The following is a 19459-nucleotide window of genomic DNA, read 5'->3' as shown; positions in this document are numbered from 1 at the left end:
CTCTCCTCCCTCAGTCCCCGCCCCTCTCTCTCTCTCCCTCTCGCCGTTTCCAAATCCCCCTCCCCGCCCTATAAAAAAATGGAAGACGCATTCGACGGCGCTATCGGCATCGACCTCGGCACAACCTACTCGTGAGTTCCTCTCTCTCCCCGTGGGCTCCGTCGTCCCGTTTCTCTCCCCTCCCGTGGGATCTACCGCTCATCTCTGCGTTTTTCCCCACAGCTGCGTGGGTGTATGGCAGAACGACCGTGTCGAGATCATCGCCAACGACCGTCAGTTTTTTTTTTCGCATTCCTCTTTTTTTCTTTGCGAGCGTCATGTTCAACGTGTTCGCATCCTGCAGAGGGTAACCGGACCACCCCGTCGTACGTCGCCTTCTCGGCAGAGGAGCGCTTGATCGGCGATGCCGCCAAGAATCAGGCCGCGATGAACCCCCGCAACACCGTCTTCGACGCAAAACGTCTCATCGGCCGCCGATTCGAGTGAGTCCTCCTTGCTCTCTGCTCGATCGGGCCGTATCTCATCGGCCTCGCCCACCCCGCAGTGATCCCGATGTCAAGAAGGTGACTTGAATTTCGTCGCATATCCCTTGCGTCGCCGGCGCTCACCCTTTTTTGCGCTCGCCATGCAGGACATGACCCACTGGCCTTTCGAGGTCGTCGAAAAGGACGGATCGCCTCTGATCAAGGTCCAATACCTCGGCGAGGACAAGACCTTCAGCCCACAAGAAATCTCCGCCATGGTGCTGACAAAAATGAAGGACATCTCCGAGGCCAAGCTCGGCAAGACCGTAAAGAAGGCCGTCGTGACGTGCGTTCCCATATTTCAATCATTCTTGATGCGAGACTAAACCCTCGTCGCAGTGTCCCTGCCTACTTCAACGACTCGCAGCGTCTCGCGACCAAGGACGCCGGCGCCATTGCTGGCCTCGACGTGCTCCGTATCATCAACGAGCCCACCGCCGCCGCCATCGCATACGGTCTCGACCAGCAATCGAAGACCGAGCGCAACGTCCTCATCTTCGATCTCGGTGGAGGAACTTTCGATGTCTCGCTCCTCAACATCAGCGGCGGTGTCTTCGCCGTCAAGGCTACCGCCGGTGACACCCACTTGGGTGGTGAGGACTTTGACAACACCCTCTTGGAGCACTTCAAGAAGGAGTTCCAGCGCAAGACGAAGCTCGACATCGCGGACGACCCCCGTGCGCTCCGGCGATTGAGGAGCGCTTGTGAGCGTGCCAAGCGCACGCTCTCCAGTGTTGCCCAGACCACCGTCGAGGTCGACTCGCTCTTCCAGGTAATTTACTCGATGCTTCAACTTACCACGCGTTCGTGTCTGATCGACTATTTTAGGGCGAGGACTTCTCCGCCAACATCAGCCGTGCCCGTTTCGAGGAGATCAACGCTGCGATGTTCAAGTCGACCATCGAGCCCGTCGAGAAGGTCCTCAAGGACTCCAAGATCCCCCGCGAGAAGGTCGACGATATCGTCCTTGTCGGTGGTTCGACGCGTATCCCAAAGATCCAGGCGCTCGTCTCGGAGTACTTCGGTGGGCGCCAGCTCAACAAGTCCATCAACCCCGACGAGGCCGTCGCGTACGGCGCCGCTGTTCAGGCTGCCGTCCTCACCGGCCAGACGTCCGAGAAGACCCAGGACCTGCTCCTCCTCGATGTCGCCCCCTTGTCCCTCGGTGTCGCCATGCAGGGCGATGTCTTCGGTGTCGTCGTCCCACGCAACACCCCCATCCCCACCAACAAGTCGCGTGTGTTCACGACCGTCGAGGACAACCAGACCACGGTCACCTTCCCTGTGTGAGTCCAGCGAGCTGTTTTCCTTGTTTCGTTTTGACATTGACAGACGAGGGACAGGTACGAGGGTGAGCGCACTCAGTGCCGCGACAACCGTCTGCTCGGCGAGTTCGAGCTCAACGGCATCCCTCCCATGCCCCGTGGCCAGGCCGAGCTTGTCACCACCTTTGAGGTCGATGCCAACGGCCTGCTGAAGGTCTCCGCCATGGACCGCGCCTCTGGCCGCAAGGCGTCCATCAGTGCGTAACTCCGCAGACTTTGTCGAGCTTTTACCAACGTTGTTCTACTTTTCTAGGCATCACCAACTCTGTTGGCCGTCTCTCGGGTGCCGAGATTGACCAGATGATCAAGGACGCTGAGCAGTTCAAGCAGGCCGACAAGGACTTCTCTGCGCGCCACGAAGCCAAGTCTGACTTGGAGGCGTACATCCACCAGGTCGAGGGCACGATCACGTCGCCCGAGATCGGGATGAAGCTGAAGCGCGGAGCCAAGTCGCAGGTCGAGGCTGAGCTCGCGCGGGCGTTGGAGAAGCTCGAGATCGAGGACTCTACGGCGGACGAGTTGCGCAAGGCGCAGTTGGGCATCAAGCGTGCGCTGCAGAAGGCGACGGCGGGCATCCGATGAGCAATGGGCGAAAAATAAAGCCATTTCTTTTTCCCTGGATTGCTCTTCTTTTTTCCCTTTCCACAGTTTCTTCTGTCCTTTGTCCTCTCTCTCTCTCAGCCTTGCTTGTGTTGTGTGCTCGCTACCCACGCTGTTCTCCCCCTCCACACTTTTCCATCCTGTACGCTGATGCATCTCATACGTAGTACGGCTTTGAAGCGCGCGTGTCATTACGACTGTATTCATGGCGACGTCCACGAGATTGGATGTGTAGCGATGCCGTTGAACAATGGATGAAGTCGGCCTTTCTTGTCTGACGGCGCACGTGGGGCCAGCTGAGAGCGCACGGGGAGGAAAGCCCGACTGGCAACGGATCCGATTTCCATAAACGGACGGTTGCAGCTCCCACCTTCACCGCCTCGCTCTCGCCTCCCCGCCTCCTCGCGTCCCCCTCCTCTGACGCTCGCGCAACGACGGCTTGTCTCTAGCCACAACAGTCCTTCACTCGCTCTCCGACTCTCCTTCCACCCACCCTCTCCTTATCAGACCCGCTCCACTCGGCGTCGGTCGGCACACACATACACGCACACAGTAACCTGCTTTATTACGACCATGCGCTCCTCGACCTTCCTCAGCGCCTCGCTGCTCTCGCTCGTCCTCCCGTTCGTCGCGGCGGAGGGACACGGCGGTAGCGCCCGTCGCCACCGCGATATCGCGCATCGCCCGCGCGGGGACCTCGCGAAGCGGTTCTCCAACGCTCGGTTCACGTTCTACGACGTCGGCCTGTGAGTGTTCCCCCTGACTTTTTTTTTTTTTTGCTCTCGCTATGTGTTCCCGCCCGCTGTGGGGTTTTACTCCTTAAGGCTTGGGCTTGGGCGGCGTTGGGCTGTGCTGTGATATACATGTGCTGTGATGGGATTGCTTGGGGCGCGATCGTCGACGGCTGGCGGCTGAAGCGTTCACGGCTGACGGCGGCGGTTTTTTGTCTTTAGCGGTGCCTGTGGGATCACCAATGTGCCTTCTGACTTCGTGAGTGCCTGTTTTCTTGGGTTCGACCGCGTAATAGGGGGCGCCGTCGCTCATTGTGTTTTCCCGTCGCCAGATCGTCGCGCTGAACAGCATCGTGAGTCGTCCTCGCTATCGCCGCCTCCCTCGCTCCCCCCTCGCTCCCTTACTCCCTCCGCCTCCTCCCCTCAAGCCCCGCGCCTCGATGCTTGTCCTTGCTGGGACATGCATGCGGGTGGAGGGTCGTGATCCGGCTTTGCTGATTTTTGATCCGTCGTAGCAATATGGCGGCGGTTACCCTGGCCCCGAGTGCTTCAAGATGATCACCATCAGCGTCAACGGCAAGTCAGCCCAGGCTCAGATCACCGACGAGGTGCGCGCGCTCGGTCGTTTGACGTTCCCTGTCTTTCGTCGCGTTTCTCATCACGCCCGCTTTTTTTTTTCCTGCCTTTTTCGCGTCGCTGGCGTCTGCAGTGCCCTGGATGCCCGTACGGCGGCCTCGACTTCTCCCGTGGCCTGTTCGACTACTTTGCGGACGAGTCCGTCGGCGTGCTCACTGGCACCTGGAACTTCAACGACGGCTCTGGCGGCGGCACCGTCTCCTCCAGCACCGCCGATCCGGAGCCCACCACCACCAAGAAGGTGCACACCACCACCACCACCCCCGAGCCCGAGCCCACCACGAGCTCGCCCCCTCCCCCGGAGACGACGACGTCCAAGTCCAAGACCCCGACCCCGACGCCCACCCCGACCCCGACGCCCACTCCGACGCCCACGCCCACGCCCACCCCGACGTCCACCTCGCAGGTCCCGTCCACGACGAGCACCACGCCGTCGACGACGAAGGTGAAGACGACCTCGAGCGCGAAGCCGAGCACGTCGTCCACCCCGTCCGCCGTGCCAACGACTGCGCTCGACCTGTCCTCGGGCGTCGCGAGCGGGCTCGCGGTCGCGACCGGGACGATCTCCAGCACGTCGGGCGACCCCGAGAGCCTCGACGTCGCGAACCAGGCGCTCATTGGCCTCAGCGGCATCATCGCCGGCGGCGCCGCGTTGTAGAGCGCGAGCGCAGAGGGCAGGCGCCCCCGCGTCGCCACATGTCGAATATGTGTATCGCCGCGGACAATAACGCTCCTTCCCGGACGGACATTCCTCGTTACTTAGACAAATTCTAACGCGTCGCATATTTACCTCTGGCGGGCACGTATGGCCTCTCTATATACCCAACACGATCTCACAGTTTATTTACTTATTACTTACGCGCACCGGGGCGCCGATCTCGGGCGGCCCGGTTTTTTTTCCCCTTTTTTCCTCTTTCTCTTTGCCTTCGCTTGTACGTCCCTTCAGCTGCTGCGGCGGGTTCTTTGTGGTCGTATGGGGGATCTACTACACGGGTGACATCGCGTTTGTGCTTCCGATTTTATTTTTCCTGACCAAACTTTTACTTTTTCTTTTACTTTATCGTTTTCATGACCCATGATGCATGACCACTACCCATCCTATCCCTCGTTGGCGCCAGGTGGCCTGCCTTTTTTTCTTTCTTTATTTCTTTTCTTTTCTTTTGGCTGTTATTTGTTGTTGCTGGTGCGTCGCTGATTGGTGTATTCCGCTGGCGTCGAGCGCGGGTGGATTGGAATGGCGATGTTTGTGGTGACTTGCTTGCGTGTGCGTGCGTGCGGCTGTGTGCGGCCTGCTGCCCTTGAAAGAGTCCTTCTGTGGGCGACGTGAGGTGAGCGCGAAAAACTGTGCGAGAGTGCGCCCGCGGAACAGGATCTGGGGCCGGGTGGAGGCCCGTGGGGACATACATACGAGTAAGTACCGGGACTCTACATGGGCAAGTCGAGCAAGGCTGCGGTCCGCGTTCGTTCGTTGTCGTTCTCGGGTGGAGTCAAAGGTCTGGATGCTTTTTGCGTGTTTTGGCTTTTTTTGCGGGTGTCTGAGTTGCTGGGCTGAGCAGAGTCTGGGCGCTCTGGGCAAAGCGTGTGTCCGTCGACCGCCGGGGCGAGAGAGGAGCACTGTAGTCGATGGCCTCGAGATAACCAGAGCCAGGCTGAGCCAGGGCCAGAGCCAGAGCCAGAGCCAGAGCCAGAGTTCAAGAAAGAGTCCAAGAGTTTCTCGCTTGTCTGATACTTAAGGGGGTCGCTTTCGAGCTCGTATAAGGCTCTGTAAGGCTTCCAGAAACTCCGCACCGTCAGGGTGTGGGGAAGCGTGCCCCGGGGAGTCGAACAGTCCGCTGGGGTTGCAGTCCGAGTGAGTTGCCGAAGCGGGAGCAAACGGTAAGCCCGAGCGAGAGAGCGAGTACAGGGAGCCGCCGTCTAAGGAGGGCGCGACAGAGGCCTCGTCGCGGGGTTCGGCGGTGCCGGCGTCCGTGCCCTGATTGAGCGCATATATGCCCTCTGTCGCGGCGTTTTTATGCATAGGTGCTGTTCAGATGTGAGAGGTTAGTTTACTCCATGTATGTAAAAAGGTTTCGAGGGGGGAAAAAGGCTCACCAGCGATCTCGTGTCCCCGTCTCCCTACACGAAAGCCCTTCCCCGCGTTCGGCATCCCAGGATTATCTGGCTTCTTGGATGCTCGCGTGAGGGGAAAAGGGCCACCGGATGCTTCACCAGCGATCACGTATCCCATTCTCCCTACACGAAAGCTCTTCACCGTGTTCGGCATTCCAGGATTGTCTGACTTCTTGGGTGCTCGCCCGAGGTGTAAAGGCCCACCGAGCCCCGTCGATGCTTCACCGTCGATCACGTATCCCGTTCTCCCTACACGAAAGCCCTTCCCCGCGTTCGGCATCTCAGGATTATCTGGCTTCTTGGATGCTCGCGTGAGGGGAAAAGGGCCACCGGATGCTTCGCCAGCGATCACGTATCCCATTCTACCTACACGAAAGCCCTTCCCCGTGTTCGGTATCCCAGGATCATCCGGCTTCTTGGGCGCTCGCCTGAGGGACATCTTTCATGCCCTTGCAGTCGCCAGAGCCTTGTCTCTCAAATTCATTTCTTCACGTTGGCCGTGTCGGTGGATCGTGCGGCGCTGCTGGATGAAAGGCGGATCATGCGTGCGGCACGGTGTGCAGGGGCAATAATCATAGCGAGCATCTGCCTGTGTCCGGTCTGAGGCCATGTGGAACGGAAGAGAAAAAAGTAGCGTTTGTCGAGGTTGTAGAGGCACACCCAAGGATCAAGAGAACATCGACGCGTCCCGATCAAGTCGTCGCGTCTCCCCAATCCAAATCGGGTACTGGAGCATACTGATCATGTCCAGCATTGTTGTCCACCATATGTATTCTGCTGGCATGGCGTCGAATGCAGGATAGTAGCACATTCGAAGAACGAATATATACTCCTGAGTGTTATCCATGCAGTCACGCCGCAGTGGGCACCAGGGCAATAACGCCCGGAGGTGCTTTCCCATCGCAGACAGATAACGAAATGAGTATAAACAGCAGCAACAATACCTTACAAACACCACCACCACCACCAACAACAACAACAACAACAACACCAGCGCCACCAAAAAAAGAGAAACCGCGTAGCAATCCGCCATCTACCTGCGGTCCCGCACGCTCAGCACCAGCAGGTCCTCGTCCTCCAGGTTGTAGCTCGCGATCGTGTTCGAGTTCGCGAGCATCTTCCCGCCCTGCGCGAGCCGGATGCGCGACGCCGGCACCGCGCTCCCCGTCGCGGCGAGGATGCGGTCGCGCAGCGTCGACACGAGGAGCGTGAGCGGCAGCTCGTGCACCGTGACCACCGCCCCGTCGAGCTTCCATTCCGGCCGCGCTGCGTCCGTCGGCATCTGCACCTGAAGCGAGATCGGGTGCTGGAGAGGACGCGCGAGGTGAGCCCGTGTCATCGCAAGGGAATTGAAACACGATAAAGTAAGATAAAATGAAATGGAAGAGGGATCGAAAAAGGAAGAAAAAAAAAAAAACGCACCGGGTGCATGTTGACCCAGTCCTGCTCGGGGTACATCTGTCCCCCCGGCAGCTTCGCGACCCGCTGCTTCTTCGCGGGGGGCATATCGTCTCCAGGCGCGCCGTCCATCATCTCGTCCGCGCTCCGCACCATCCCGGCGCCCGCAACGACCGGGGGCGTACCCGCCGCGCCGGGTGGGCTGAAGGCGGGGCGCCCGGGAGGCGGGGGCTGGTACCCGAACGGCTGTGCGGCGTCGAGGCCCTGGTAGTGCAGCGGCGGGAGCATGACGGGTGGCGGCTGCGGAGGGTAGAGCGACGCGGGCTGCGGGCCCGACGAGATTGTGGCGGCGGAGTACGCCGAGTCGGTCGCGGGCACGGTCGACGCGCCGATGGGCTTCGCAGGGATGGGGAGTGCGGCAGGGGGCGGCGCATTCATCGGGGGCGGCGCAGCGGCAGGGCCGATACCGGGGCCGATGGCATTGGCTTCTTGTCTGTGGATGCATACACACAAAAGGCGCAAGGATGTCAGTAGATACTCTGACCTAACTCTGCATAGCAAAGATCACGTACGGTCCGAGACCCTTGGCGCGATGGATGGCCGCGATCTGCTCGTCGAAGTTGACGTTGGTCGAGTACCTGTCGAGCGTGTTCGCCCTGGACGCCGTGTGCCCGTCCCAGACGACCTTCTCCCGCTCCTTCCGGCGCTCGCGCTCCTCCTCCTCGTCGCGCTTGCGCCGCTCCTCGTCCGCCTCGGCGCCGAAGATGTCCACACGCGTGCGCGCGAGGTTCTTGAGCGACGACACGACGTTCGCGCCGCGCTGCAGCTCCGACGCCTGCGCCTTGCGGTCCTCGAGCGCGTCGCGCTGGGACTTCCAGCGCGGGTCGAGCAGCTCGATCCGCATGTGCTCCTGCAGCTCGTTCACCGGCACCTGCTGCCCGCAGATCGTGCACGTGGTCATCGCGACCTTGGTCTTCGCGCCAACTGTGCAGCGCGAGCAGACGTTCGTCAGCACGACCAAACAAGCGAAGCGAGCGCTCGGACTCACTCTTCGGGACGTAGTCGGTCCTGATTTTCATCGGGCCACCGGCCTCCAGCGAGTTGGCCTGGATGGCCCGCGCTCTCTCCAGCTCCCTCTGCCTCTCCGCTTCGTCCTTTCGTCTCCGCTCCTCGACCTCCGCATCCTCCTCGTCGCTCTCCTCCACCGCCATGGCGTCCTCCTCCGCGGTCGCGGTCGCGGCGGCCTCGGCCTCGGCGGCAGCCTGGCGCGCGCGGTGCGCCTCGACGTCCTCGGCGGTCGTCTCCATGACCATCGCGGCCATGCGTTTTTGCGCCAACGTCATGTTTTCGACTTCCTGCACGCTCATAGGCGGCGGAAGCTCGGACGCGGCATCTGCGGCGGTAAACTCGATCGTCTGCACGATGGCATAGTCGTGCCAGTCGATCTCGGCGAACGCGGCTGTGGGTGCGACGGGCGGTCAGCTGTCCGTCGACGCAGATCCGCACGACGCGACGCCCGTGGCGCACGGTTGGAGTGACGGAGATGACGAGTGGGACGGATGGGTGGAAAACGCACTTCGCTCAGCCTCCCTATCGTCCTCGCGCTTTTTCTCCTGCTCGCGCTTCTTCTGCTCCCACTTGGCGTGCTTCCGCGCGACGTCGAGCATCTTCCACTTGGCGCCCGCCTCCGCGCGCTCCTTGAGCTGCGCGAGCGTCTCCTGGCTCGGGAGCAGCACCCTGGTGTACTGCTCGATCAGCTGGTTGAAGTACGCAAAGAGCGAGTGCGTCGGCTTGAGGAAGTCGAACTGGTAGTTCCGGCCCTCCCTCATGGAAAGCGCGTTGAGGAACGCGCGCCCGCGCCGCGCGGTGAAGAGCGCGGTGAGCTTCATGATGTCCCTGTACCAGACGAATCGAGCATCAGCGATCCCACCCACACCGACTCACCCAAACCGACACGCCACGCGAGCCCAAATCCGACCCAACAAAGGAGACACGCACAGGTCAATCGCGCTGATGTTCGGCAACTCGAGTATGAACTCCGGCGGCGGCGGCTCCTTGCCGATATCGGCCTCGACCGCGGGCTCCGCCTTCTCCTCGCCCTTGGCCTCCTTCACCTCGACGTCCTCGTCGAGCTCGCCCTGCACGACCTTGTCCATGCGGTGCCTGTAATAAGCATGATAAGGGTCGGCCGGGTTGAGGAACGAGAACTTGGGGTCCTGACGCTGGTTCTCGCGGATCTTGTCTTCGAACTGGGGCGGGTTCGCGGAGCGCGCGACGAAGAGCGCCGTGCGGTCGATGATGGCTGTGCGCGCGCATCAGGAGAAGGTGGGAGGACGAGAGCAAGGAGGGGGCGCAGAGATAAAATTGTCAGCGTGGAGTAAATACAACGCACGGACACGGCAGACGGAGAGAGACGCACATTTGACTTCGGGCGGGGGGAGGATGAGTCCACTGGTGAACTTCATCGCACCCTGCGGTGCGTCGTGGGCGAGCATGGCGCCATTGTCGTTGGCGCCTCCATTGATGGCGTGCCCGTTGAGGGTGGGTGGGGTGTTTGAGACGACGACGGTTCCGTTCATCGTCGACGTTGTTGGCGTCTGTGCTAGCAGCTTGCAGAAAGAAACGTTACGTCCCGTGGGAACCTTGCCCGAACCTTCGTGGCCGCGGCCACACGTGACTCCTCCCTCTCTTCCCCGCTGCTACTATGTTCGGCGCGTTCAGGGCCACCTCGCCCGTCAATGTGGGTCTTCTGTGGTGAGTGGACAGCCTCGCGTGCGTGTCCGGGGGCGATGACGCTCTGCGTGCCATTAGGAAAGTGCCATGGCGCCTGTCGTCGACCCGCAAAGCCAATGTCAGAACCCGCTTGAAGAAGGTGGATGCGGTTATTGAAGCCGTGCGGGCGAGCGGCGTCGAGTGCAGCGCACTGGTGTGTCCCCTCGCACCCGAAACGGTTCGTGCATATCTGATACTCGCTCCAGACCAGCGCACTCGAGCTTCCGAAAGAGCACGAGATGGACCCGAAGGACAAGTACACCGTCTTCACCCCTCACGCACGAGGCTACCGAAAGGGCATCCACAAAGTGCCCAAATTCACTCGTGTACGCCCTCTGTCCACACATTTTTTTCAAGCGCTCGTTGATACTCAATGCTGCCCTCAGATCACGCACAGAGTGAACCCCAAGGGCTTCTAGATTACTCCTGCTCGTACTATGTTCTACTTCGTAATATAATGACCCTCGCCAAACCGACATATGCAACGTGTGGGAATTACGGCGTGAAATAACCTAGAAAAGCACGAGCTGAATTTTCCCGGCCTGGATGGCGGCGAAAACCTGTGGTGCGCCGAGCACCGTTTTGAACACCTCGTCTCGCGTCTCCGGGATGTCGAGCAGAGAGCGCGACTTCGAGTCCCGATGGCTGACGTCGAGCATGATGTGCGTGAGGGCCGACACGGCCAGCGCATCTGCAACACATCAAAGCGCCCCTGTCAGCGCCCTCCGACGCGCGCACGAAAGCACGGTATGCACGCACTCGTCTCGCAGAGCAGCTTGCCCACCCTGCCCGGCGTGCCGACCGCTGCGCCGACCTTGGTCTTGTTGAGATACTCGACGTGCTCCTGCAGCTTGAAGTGTTTTGCGAAGAGCTTCGCGACGTCGGCGCCTTTTTCACCCCGCAACGTCTTGCTCTTGAGCGTTCGCGTCACGTCCGCGACGCGCAAGGCCGCGCCAGTGAGGAAGAGCAGCGTGGGTGCCCCAGGCGACTTGGTCCGCTGGGACAGGCGCGTGTGCAGTGTGGGTACCGCTGCGCACCATGATAAAAAGAAAAGGCAAGCGCGCGCGTCAGAACGTGAAACGCGAGATGTACACGGACACGGGCACGGCGCGTGAACGGGTGCCGTGCGCCGAGACCGAGGACGGGTCTGAACGGGTGACGGGAAGGCGCGCGCACCTTGGACTATAAATTGGACGAGATCGTCCAAGCTCCTCGATGCCGTCCATGCGGTCGTGTCCGCTATGGAGGACTCTGCCTGCGCCGTCAATATCAGAAGGCCTCGCCGGGCACAGGAGAAGGGCGGGGCGCACCGGGGATCTGCCTGTCCTGGAGCTCGATTGCGGACATTTTTGGGAAGGACTTGGCCTGCATAGTGGAGAGGTAGTCGGCCAAGGCGGCAGGGGGCTGGGCAGCGATTGACACCTCCTGGGTGGGCTCTGCGAGCTTTCGTTTCTGGGGTAGCCGGCGAGGAGGGCGAGGATGGAGAAGGGATGGGATGACGGGCTGGAGCGACGGGGGACGGCAGAAAAGACTCACCTTGAGCCTGCGCTCCTTCTCCTTCTCCCGTCGTTTCCGCTTCTTCTCCATCAAAGCCTTTTTCTCGTCCGCGCGGTCGTCCTCGTCCTCGTCCTCGTCTGCGCTGAGGAGCTTTCCGATGTCGTCGTTGTCGGCCACGAGGGAGCCTGCAGCGCCATCGTCGTCGAGGGCTACTGTGTCGTCGGGGACGAAGTCGTCTGTGAGGTCGTCGCCGTGCTGAGACATGGGGAGCGGTGGACGGTGGGCAGGGAGGGGAGGGAGGGCGCCGAGGGGGCGGAGGGACGGGCGGCGTGTGCCGGCCGAAGCCGATGAGGACCGCGGCGGGCGCTAGCGGTGGCGGGGTCGCAGCCTCAGAGGATCGCTCGCGTCCGTGGCGACGGTCCAGTCGAGGGCGCCCGATGCCCTTCCACCTCCTCTCTCTCTCACATCCCCCCTCCCTCGCCGCACCCGCACACATCCTCCTCCTCGCCGCCGCCGTTCTCCTCCTCCTCGCTCGATGGTACACGTCCCCTGCTGATCTCCCACACCACCCCCCGGCCCCCCCTTCCTCTTCCACCCCGTCCGCTTCCGTCTTCCGCACCATGTTCTCCATCATCAAGGCGAGGCCCGCGCCACTCCCCGCCAGTTTCATCCGTTCCGCAACAACCAACGACGCCCCCGTGTTCGTCTCAGATTCCGCAGACATCCCTGTCGCAGCCCCAGAACCCCTCCCCCCCTTCGTCCACCAGCCCTTCGACGCCTTCCTCGTCCTCGACGTAGAGGCTACATGTCTTCAAGGCACAGACTTCCAGTGGCCGAACGAGATCATCGTGCGTCTGCTCGCGTGATCACCCCACAAGCTTCAGGAACGTTCTCATCATATCCGTCTATCAGGAATGGCCCGTCTGCCTCCTCAGATGGACGGACAAGCAGAAGAACGGGCACGCAAGCACGCTCGAGACTGTCGACGAATTCAGGAGCTTCGTCCGTCCCACCTGGCGTCCCAAACTCTCAGAGTTCTGCACCGCCCTCACCGGCATCACACAGGTCAGTACCCCCCGTCCCCACCGCTCACCCGTCCTCACACCCTCCCGCTGCGTTCTCGTCCATCTTCTCACCGTCCCCCACCCGTCCCGCGTGCGCAGGAACAAGTCGACAACGCGCCCCAGTTTCCGCAGGTCGCGGAGAATTTTTCGCATTTCCTCGCCAAGAACGGCCTCATCCACCCAGACACCGGCGAGCGCCTCGTTCGCTTCTGCTGGTGCACCGACGGCCCGTTCGACGTACGAGACTTCGTCGTGAAGCAATGCTTCATCTCCAAGGTGAGCTTCAACTCCCCCCCCCCTCCCCACAAACGCCCCCGCACCCACGTCTGCGGAGACGTTGGGCGCCAACTCAGGCGGCGTGCGAGCTCGTGCTCGGGTTCTTACGATAACGCGATCTTCGCACACAGATGCAGATGCCGCACTGGATCAGAGGCGACGTCATGGACGTCCGCAGGGTGGTGAGCCATTGGCAGTTCGGGATGGCGCAAACGAAGAAGGTCGGTCTCGTCTTCCCTTTTCGCGCGCCCGGCCCCTATCTCAATATTCTGAAAATAAAAATAAAAATAAAAATAACACACGGCCGGCGTTTACGTTTGCATTCCCGCACGCACGCACGCACGCACGCTTATCTTCCTTGAACAACGGTCGTGTTTGGACGGGTGCCTTTCGCAGCCGTTATTACCGAGGCGGTTATCGCTGAACATCGCGGGCCAGCTCCGCGCGCTCGGCCTCGCGCCATTCCAAGGCAGAGAGCACAGCGGCATCGACGTCAGTCCCTTCCCCTCTCCCGTCCCCGTCTCCGTCCACCCACGCTGACGTCCTTGCCTCCTTTCTGACGTGTGTTCCGCTTCCGATTTTCGACCGGTCGTGATCGTCGTGCTCGCGGCGTCGCATCGGGCCAGGACGCGCGTAACATCTCGCGCATCGTCACGGAGCTCGCGCGCCGCGGGTTCCGCTTGGAGCCGAACACGCATATCCAGCCTGGCCGCCGGTGGGCGTGGATGGGCAGGTCGGGCCAGGTCATCGAGGCGTACTGCCTCACGTAGCGCGACGCGCGTCACGCCCACATCATACCCGACGCTCGCGGCCTCCGCCGCCTCTTTCCCTTTCTCTTTCAGCTTTTTTTTGTTCCTTTTTTTTCGTGTATCATTCGTCCTATCGCCCCTCACCTCCACCCCTCCGTCTCTTTTCTATCCCGTTTCTTCTCGTCTCTATCCCGCGCGCTGTCGCTGTATCTTCTCCCGGGGTGCCTCCGGGCCTGTCTGCTTCCGTCTCTGTTTGTTCATCTGTTCGTTAGTTGCCCGACATCTCCCCCTCCTCTTTCTCCGTCAAATAATGATCTCTCTTCCTCTTCCGCGCTTCCACATCCATATCCACGTTCCCCTCTCCTCTCGCACCTCTCTGTTCAGATACACACGTACCCTCTCGCTTATCACACGCGCATGTCTATACGTTGTCCGCCTCTCCGCGATCGCGTTCCCCCTCTCTAGCGTCGTGTCGTGAGTCCCCGTTACCGCTCGATCTATCTATCTATCTCTCCGTCTGTCCGCGTCTGTCCGTCGATCGCCGTCACCCGTGTGGGCAGCGGCTCCGCGCGAGCTGGGACGTGTGGTGCTGGTGCTTGGTGCTTGGTGCTGGTGCTGGGCAGCCCCGGGCGGCTGCGCGCCGCGCCGCGCTGTATGCTTTATATATTTTCTCTCTCCGTGCTGTCGGGTGGTCGGGTGGCCTTGGCCTTGGCTTAGTGGTTGTGCCCAGACGTGAGCTCGGAATGGCAGCGTCCACGGGCCTTGTACCCCCCAGCTCACGCTCACAACCGCGTTCGGTGCACGTGAGTCACGGCGCGAGGAGACATGTACAGAGCGCCGAGTGGTAAAAAAAAAAAGAAACAAAAATAGAAACAGAAAGGAAAAGAGAAAGGAAATGCGTACAGTATAAAATTGTTCGTGTGGCAGGCTGTCCGAGGACTGAGACTGCGCGCATGAGTGCCGAGTGGCTGCTGGCTCTGCCTCGTCATTCTGACGCGCCTGACGGCTCTGAGCGGAACCCACACCGGGGCGCTGGAAGTCAAGTTTGGTTGCGATTGCCACAGCTGCCAGCAATATCCAACGTCCAACGTCCAACGTCCAACGTGGTCCGACATTCGACAGCATTTCAATCCGGATTTAGTCCAATCTGGTCCGTTTCCGACAAGGCCCGGTCCAGACTCCACAGCTACTATTATCGAGATCCTGGATCATACTGCTTTTTTCTTTCTCTTGCATCACTGAACGTTGAGTGCCAAGCCGGCACTGGTAGAAGTGGGCCGGGCGGTTCACGACAGTTCACGACGGAGGATTTCGAGACCACTTGTCGAGTCTCGACTATCGAGATGTGACTAGGTCTTCTTATGCACAGAATGATTGTCTTCTGTGTAAATGCCAGCCACGGAGACTAACTAGGTCTATACTTCGACTCGGCCCTAGGACAACAAAATGAATCCAGAGCGGAGACCACAGTAAAAGGCCCGGCATTCTGTAGAGTGATTGCGGGACCCAAAAAGACGATGATTCGGTCGGGGTTGTTTCGAAAGTAGCTACAATAATCTCATCTGAGGACCGAGATCCTCAATGGAATTTGATGAAAATTGAACATTCGCGTTCTTCCACCCTCCAGGCTCCTGCTGCGACAATTTTATTCGCGAATGGGTTCGTGAGAGGTGAGATCGAGTGTCATAGGATGGTCCTTGGGTTCCTCTCTGTTGACATAGTCATTCCGCAGCGAGCATGCTTCACTCGGACCAAGTTTCGTTGAGTCTTCGGCAGACTGTATCTGCGGGGAGCCTCTTCGAGGCCTCAAGGCCACAGGCATCTCCCCAGTTCATATTACCAACACCTGATCGTCTTCAATCGTCCAATTAGATCCAGCCCCCCGCTGCGTTCATTATACCTCGGGGATGCACGAACCATGATTGCCCGTCCGGAGCTGATGTGTATTGCGTCCGTCCAATCAATCATCACGACCGTGAGGTCGCTTCCATGCAATGGACATACTTATCTCCTCCACAACCCGTCTCAGGCTGGCTTCCATTCCGAGTATCTCGTTCTCATCATCTCGAGTGGTTCGTGTGCATTGGCGTGCGGCCAAAAGCCTCCGACTCCCCCTCCCATATTTTATCTCCCCGTCATGGCGTCAACCTCTCACGCTTCCACGATTCGCACATCGTATTTCCAAGCGCACTACGTATACCATATCTTCTTCTCGTCCAATGACAGCCATCCTCGATCTCATTCGTAGCCCAAGCGAGGTACGCGGCTTCGTGACGCGTGGCAGGGTCAAGATATTCTCCACGCCTCGTCTGCCCCTCGAGAGAGCGTTCGAGCGTTCTCAGGCCTCCCTCTCACTTGGAGAATCATGTCACAAAAAGTCTGTTGCCCAAGACTGAATGAAAATAACGCATCTGCGTTCCCGCGAGCCGCTGCGTCGCTGGCGCTCCATTGTCCCGCTCGTCGTGGTCAACGTCAACAATACAACAGCTCAGAAGCAATTCCGCGGAATAGAGTAAGTGACGTGAAAGTGGTAAGAAGGGGGTGCGATACGTAGGTGTGCGCGTGTGTGGAGTGATAATGCGTATGGTGCCCAGAGCCAAACTAGTCTATCGGAAATATATACAGGGCTTCGTGCGACAAAGAAAGCAGCTCACTGACAACAAGGACAAAAAAGGAGACGGTGTCAGAAATGGGAAGATTAGAGGAGGCCGAAGTCAAGTTCCACTCACGAAATCCCACAGCGTCCCGAAAGCAGGGATCCCAGCTTCCTTGCACCCTTGTTGAATCTCCGCATTACCGACATAGTTCGACGTGATGAACACGACTGTTGTACACGCGAACGCATCGAGTAGGCGCGGTCTCAGGGATGAGGGGGCGCAGACACGATGACTTCCATGGACGCACCTTCTGCCTGCCATTCCTTGTACACGTCCCTTACGAGCTTCATTGTGTCGGGTCTGCCCCCTCGGGCCCTACTGTCCCACAGGAGCAGGCGTTCCGGGCCAATATGGCGGTGGATCAGCCCGCTAATGGTAGGCCCGAAGGTCTTCTCGATATCCGAACCTGAGAACGAATAGGCACCGGTGCATCAGCATCCAATCCGGGTTTCCAATGCCCACAGATATAGAGCCCGTCCTTCCTTTCTTCGATCAACGGCTCTGAAGAGAGGCAGAATGACTCACCGATCCAGATCAGATACCTGATGCGGGGAGGAGGAACGATGAGAAGACGAGCGTCAGGTCCCGAGGATGCGTGAGAAGGCTGAAGTTGGACACACCAATAGGGAGACTGCAAGCAGGTGGCCAGCGCAGCACCGATACCGGTCCCGGTGCATACCCGAATGCCCCGAGTGTACAGTTTCGAAGTGTTGGACACGCCGGCAAACTGGAAAGACGCGATGAGAGCACTGTGGGGAGGGGGGGACCACAGCGGGAATGAAACAATACCTTCAGCTCTCGGGTCCAGAGCGTTTTTGGCGGGTCGTTGACGAGACTGCGGGTAAAGTCGCCTATTCGATAGGTGTATCAGCGAATGGCTTTCTTGCCACAAGCGGATAATGAAGGGACTACCTTGCACACCACAGATCATATAGTGGTACTTCGCGTGGGTGCCCTCTCTGAAGACATGGAGTGGGAACAAAGGTCGTGTAGAATCAGACATTTACTCACGAAATAATCCCGAACGCATGGTATTCCATGATTGAAGATCGAGAGATGCGGCCAAGGAGACCTTGTTGCATTCCACGCTCAAAGCGAATCACAGCTACCTTGGGCGACGGCTGTATTTTTAGAGATTTGATTCAGTATGCCATGCTTTCTGAGCTCTAGTGAGCACTTACCAGCTCGATATCGATAGGTACTTCGCGAACGCACAGCCATGGAATGATGATGCTAAAAATAAGTCAGCGCAGAGATCATCATAGAAAATGGAATCGCAGCTCACAAGACCGACATTCCCATTGCAAACCAGAAGTCTTGCTGATGGGCAATGTGTATACCGCTCAGGTTCCACGTTCGGGTAGTCACGTTGTAAGAGTCACCGAGAATTGTGAACACCCCTGCCATGGGAGTGAGGCCCTACGAGGAAGAATCCTAGGTTGATCGCGCTTACATGTCAGAAGAAGTCCTAGCCAGCCAGCGAAACGGTGGTGACGCTCGAACACGCTTTGACCATGTCAGAAACGAAGCACATGCTGTGGTGGGAAGAGCCTACTTGTGGTGCGTGTTACGAACCCACGGAAATGCGCTCAAGGCACTGATGATAACAGTGAGATTTGTGACCGTCCCAAGAACCAAGATGGCATCGTGGTTGATTTGATGATTGCGAAAGTTGTTGACGACTTTTAGAATGAGCCAGCAGACGCCGGAAAGGGCACAGCCACTGTGAATGCCGCCAAGGTGCTGCAGAACTGACGTGCAACCTAGTCGCCACCACAATGGAGACCACTACACGCGTGGGTAATTTGTGTCTTGAGAAGAGATAGCTGTGAGATTTTGCAAGACGTACCTTAGCAAAGCAGAAATTGACAATCGCGTAGAGGACACGGCCGAAAAGCTCATTGCGCATCAAGATGGCGAAGTTCAGGTTTGCCAACGCCATAGCACCATTGTACCTGATAGCGTATGGCCAGTGACCTGACGCAGCAATGCCGATGCCAACCATGTTCAAAGTGAAGACAAAGGTGAAGAGTTTCCTGCAAAGCGATTCGAGATGTCAGAATCAGGTCCTCAGACGAGTCCAAGAGCACGAACCGGTACGTGTTGAACCACAGCTGCCAGAGAATCCACTTTGATACCTTCTTCTTCTTCTTGCCTGCAGGCTTAGAAGCCAGTTTTGTTGGTGCAGGCGTCACTTCCTTGGCAATAACCGTTGCCGTGTCCTCTCTCTTTCCCTTGTAACCGAGAGGCACTATAGCCATCTGCTCAGGGTTTACCTCCAACGTCCCCTTCTCGGCATCATCATAGGCGGGAACGGTTCCTTCAACGTTGGTAGACATTGAGAACTAAAATGACGGTAGCCGAGAATGTCGTCTAAGGAGAGGCCGTAGAGGATTGTCGCGGGAGGCGGGGGGCGTCGAGAGAGATTGCGAACCCTGCGCCCTTCTTATGTCGTAGAAAGTGCCCACACTTGGGAATCGTTCTGTGGGACAAAGATACTGCAAATGAGTAGAAGTACATGTGTAAGCGTAGGAGAAAAGAGCATCCAAGGACATGGACAGTCCGGATCCGTGGTCAGGGAAAGCCGGGAATCATGTCTGCGGATAGAATCTCTCAATCGCAAAGGAACCGAGCCAGGTACTCCTCGAGGAATTATAACGCAACTTCCTACAGGGTGATATGATCCACGCGCGTGCGAGTGCGAACCTATACTTGCCCACACCTATAGGCAAGCTTGTGTTGGCCTCGCAACAACTGGGAAACTACTTCATTGTTGCGGGATATACTTGCGTGTCACTTTCTCATGGCTGGCCTTCGTACTACAGCAGATGAGCTCTGTCTCTATCAGTGAACGTTACGAATTCAATATATCATTGGGAATTGTATCGATCACTTGCCTACGAAGAAATCCAGTGTCGGCCGCGATATCGTGCATTTTACGGCACAAAAGGTGTCGATTTTAGGGTGCGGCTCTCATCATAGGTGGCTTTTGTCGGGAAGCTGCTTAGGACCGATATTACACACGCAGTCCGGAGTGTGGAGCAACGGCACCATGGGTATATAGCTCACGCCCTTCTAATTATGAGCAAGACGGGCTCACGAACCAATGCCAGTGGTGTGA

The 19459-nt window shown here is 58.8% G+C and overlaps 8 protein-coding genes across 8 annotated transcripts; 4 read left to right on the top strand and 4 right to left on the bottom strand.

The window, feature by feature from the left end:
• Window positions 1-78: 78 nt before the first annotated feature.
• HETIRDRAFT_310898 (uncharacterized protein) lies at window positions 79-2431 on the top strand (the record flags this gene model as incomplete). Its single annotated transcript, XM_009544070.1, has 9 exons — window positions 79-131; window positions 223-272; window positions 344-482; window positions 545-563; window positions 632-810; window positions 864-1296; window positions 1353-1810; window positions 1868-2046; window positions 2103-2431. 9 exons carry the CDS (start codon window positions 79-81, stop codon window positions 2429-2431), a joined length of 1839 nt encoding a protein of 612 aa, XP_009542365.1.
• Window positions 2432-3022: 591 nt separating this feature from the next.
• HETIRDRAFT_115243 (Non-catalytic module family EXPN protein) lies at window positions 3023-4474 on the top strand (the record flags this gene model as incomplete). Its single annotated transcript, XM_009544069.1, has 5 exons — window positions 3023-3195; window positions 3403-3439; window positions 3477-3533; window positions 3696-3788; window positions 3890-4474. The coding sequence occupies 5 exons, from the start codon at window positions 3023-3025 to the stop codon at window positions 4472-4474; spliced, it is 945 nt and encodes a 314-aa protein (XP_009542364.1).
• A 767-nt stretch (window positions 4475-5241) lies between these two features.
• Window positions 5242-6364, bottom strand: HETIRDRAFT_100841 (uncharacterized protein; the record flags this gene model as incomplete). The annotated part of the gene is made up of 3 exons (XM_009544068.1): window positions 5242-5578; window positions 5643-5838; window positions 5908-6364. The coding sequence occupies 3 exons, from the start codon at window positions 6362-6364 to the stop codon at window positions 5242-5244; spliced, it is 990 nt and encodes a 329-aa protein (XP_009542363.1).
• Window positions 6365-6756: 392 nt separating this feature from the next.
• On the bottom strand, window positions 6757-9892 carry HETIRDRAFT_32667 (uncharacterized protein). Its single transcript, XM_009543451.1, has 7 exons — window positions 9743-9892; window positions 9322-9625; window positions 8900-9219; window positions 8372-8782; window positions 7896-8307; window positions 7348-7816; window positions 6757-7231 (listed from the first exon to the last, which is right to left on the bottom strand). The coding sequence occupies exons 1-7, from the start codon at window positions 9816-9818 to the stop codon at window positions 6959-6961; spliced, it is 2265 nt and encodes a 754-aa protein (XP_009541746.1). The 5' UTR covers window positions 9819-9892; the 3' UTR covers window positions 6757-6958.
• A 135-nt stretch (window positions 9893-10027) lies between these two features.
• On the top strand, window positions 10028-10514 carry HETIRDRAFT_309932 (uncharacterized protein; the record flags this gene model as incomplete). Its single annotated transcript, XM_009544067.1, has 4 exons — window positions 10028-10077; window positions 10135-10249; window positions 10302-10421; window positions 10482-10514. 4 exons carry the CDS (start codon window positions 10028-10030, stop codon window positions 10512-10514), a joined length of 318 nt encoding a protein of 105 aa, XP_009542362.1.
• On the bottom strand, window positions 10496-11466 carry HETIRDRAFT_470534 (uncharacterized protein; the record flags this gene model as incomplete). Its single annotated transcript, XM_009544066.1, has 4 exons — window positions 10496-10786; window positions 10855-11124; window positions 11272-11346; window positions 11406-11466. The coding sequence occupies 4 exons, from the start codon at window positions 11464-11466 to the stop codon at window positions 10608-10610; spliced, it is 585 nt and encodes a 194-aa protein (XP_009542361.1). The 3' UTR covers window positions 10496-10607.
• Window positions 11467-12212: 746 nt separating this feature from the next.
• On the top strand, window positions 12213-14209 carry HETIRDRAFT_60879 (uncharacterized protein; the record flags this gene model as incomplete). The annotated part of the gene is made up of 6 exons (XM_009543562.1): window positions 12213-12440; window positions 12505-12657; window positions 12756-12932; window positions 13064-13153; window positions 13329-13424; window positions 13559-14209. 6 exons carry the CDS (start codon window positions 12213-12215, stop codon window positions 13700-13702), a joined length of 888 nt encoding a protein of 295 aa, XP_009541857.1. The 3' UTR covers window positions 13703-14209.
• Window positions 14210-16120: 1911 nt separating this feature from the next.
• HETIRDRAFT_438301 (uncharacterized protein) lies at window positions 16121-18622 on the bottom strand. The gene is made up of 14 exons (XM_009544065.1): window positions 18433-18622; window positions 18188-18374; window positions 17894-18126; window positions 17792-17844; window positions 17624-17738; window positions 17520-17571; window positions 17350-17459; window positions 17251-17297; window positions 17128-17189; window positions 16959-17065; window positions 16864-16880; window positions 16586-16744; window positions 16411-16505; window positions 16121-16334 (listed from the first exon to the last, which is right to left on the bottom strand). The coding sequence occupies exons 1-14, from the start codon at window positions 18597-18599 to the stop codon at window positions 16332-16334; spliced, it is 1407 nt and encodes a 468-aa protein (XP_009542360.1). The 5' UTR covers window positions 18600-18622; the 3' UTR covers window positions 16121-16331.
• Window positions 18623-19459: the final 837 nt, after the last annotated feature.

The sequence above is a fragment of the Heterobasidion irregulare genome (genome assembly GCF_000320585.1).
Source record: "Heterobasidion irregulare TC 32-1 unplaced genomic scaffold scaffold_02, whole genome shotgun sequence".
Taxonomy (NCBI): Eukaryota; Fungi; Basidiomycota; class Agaricomycetes; order Russulales; family Bondarzewiaceae; genus Heterobasidion; species Heterobasidion irregulare.
Note: the sequence above shows the minus strand (reverse complement) of the source record. Positions and strands in the feature narration are given on the sequence as shown.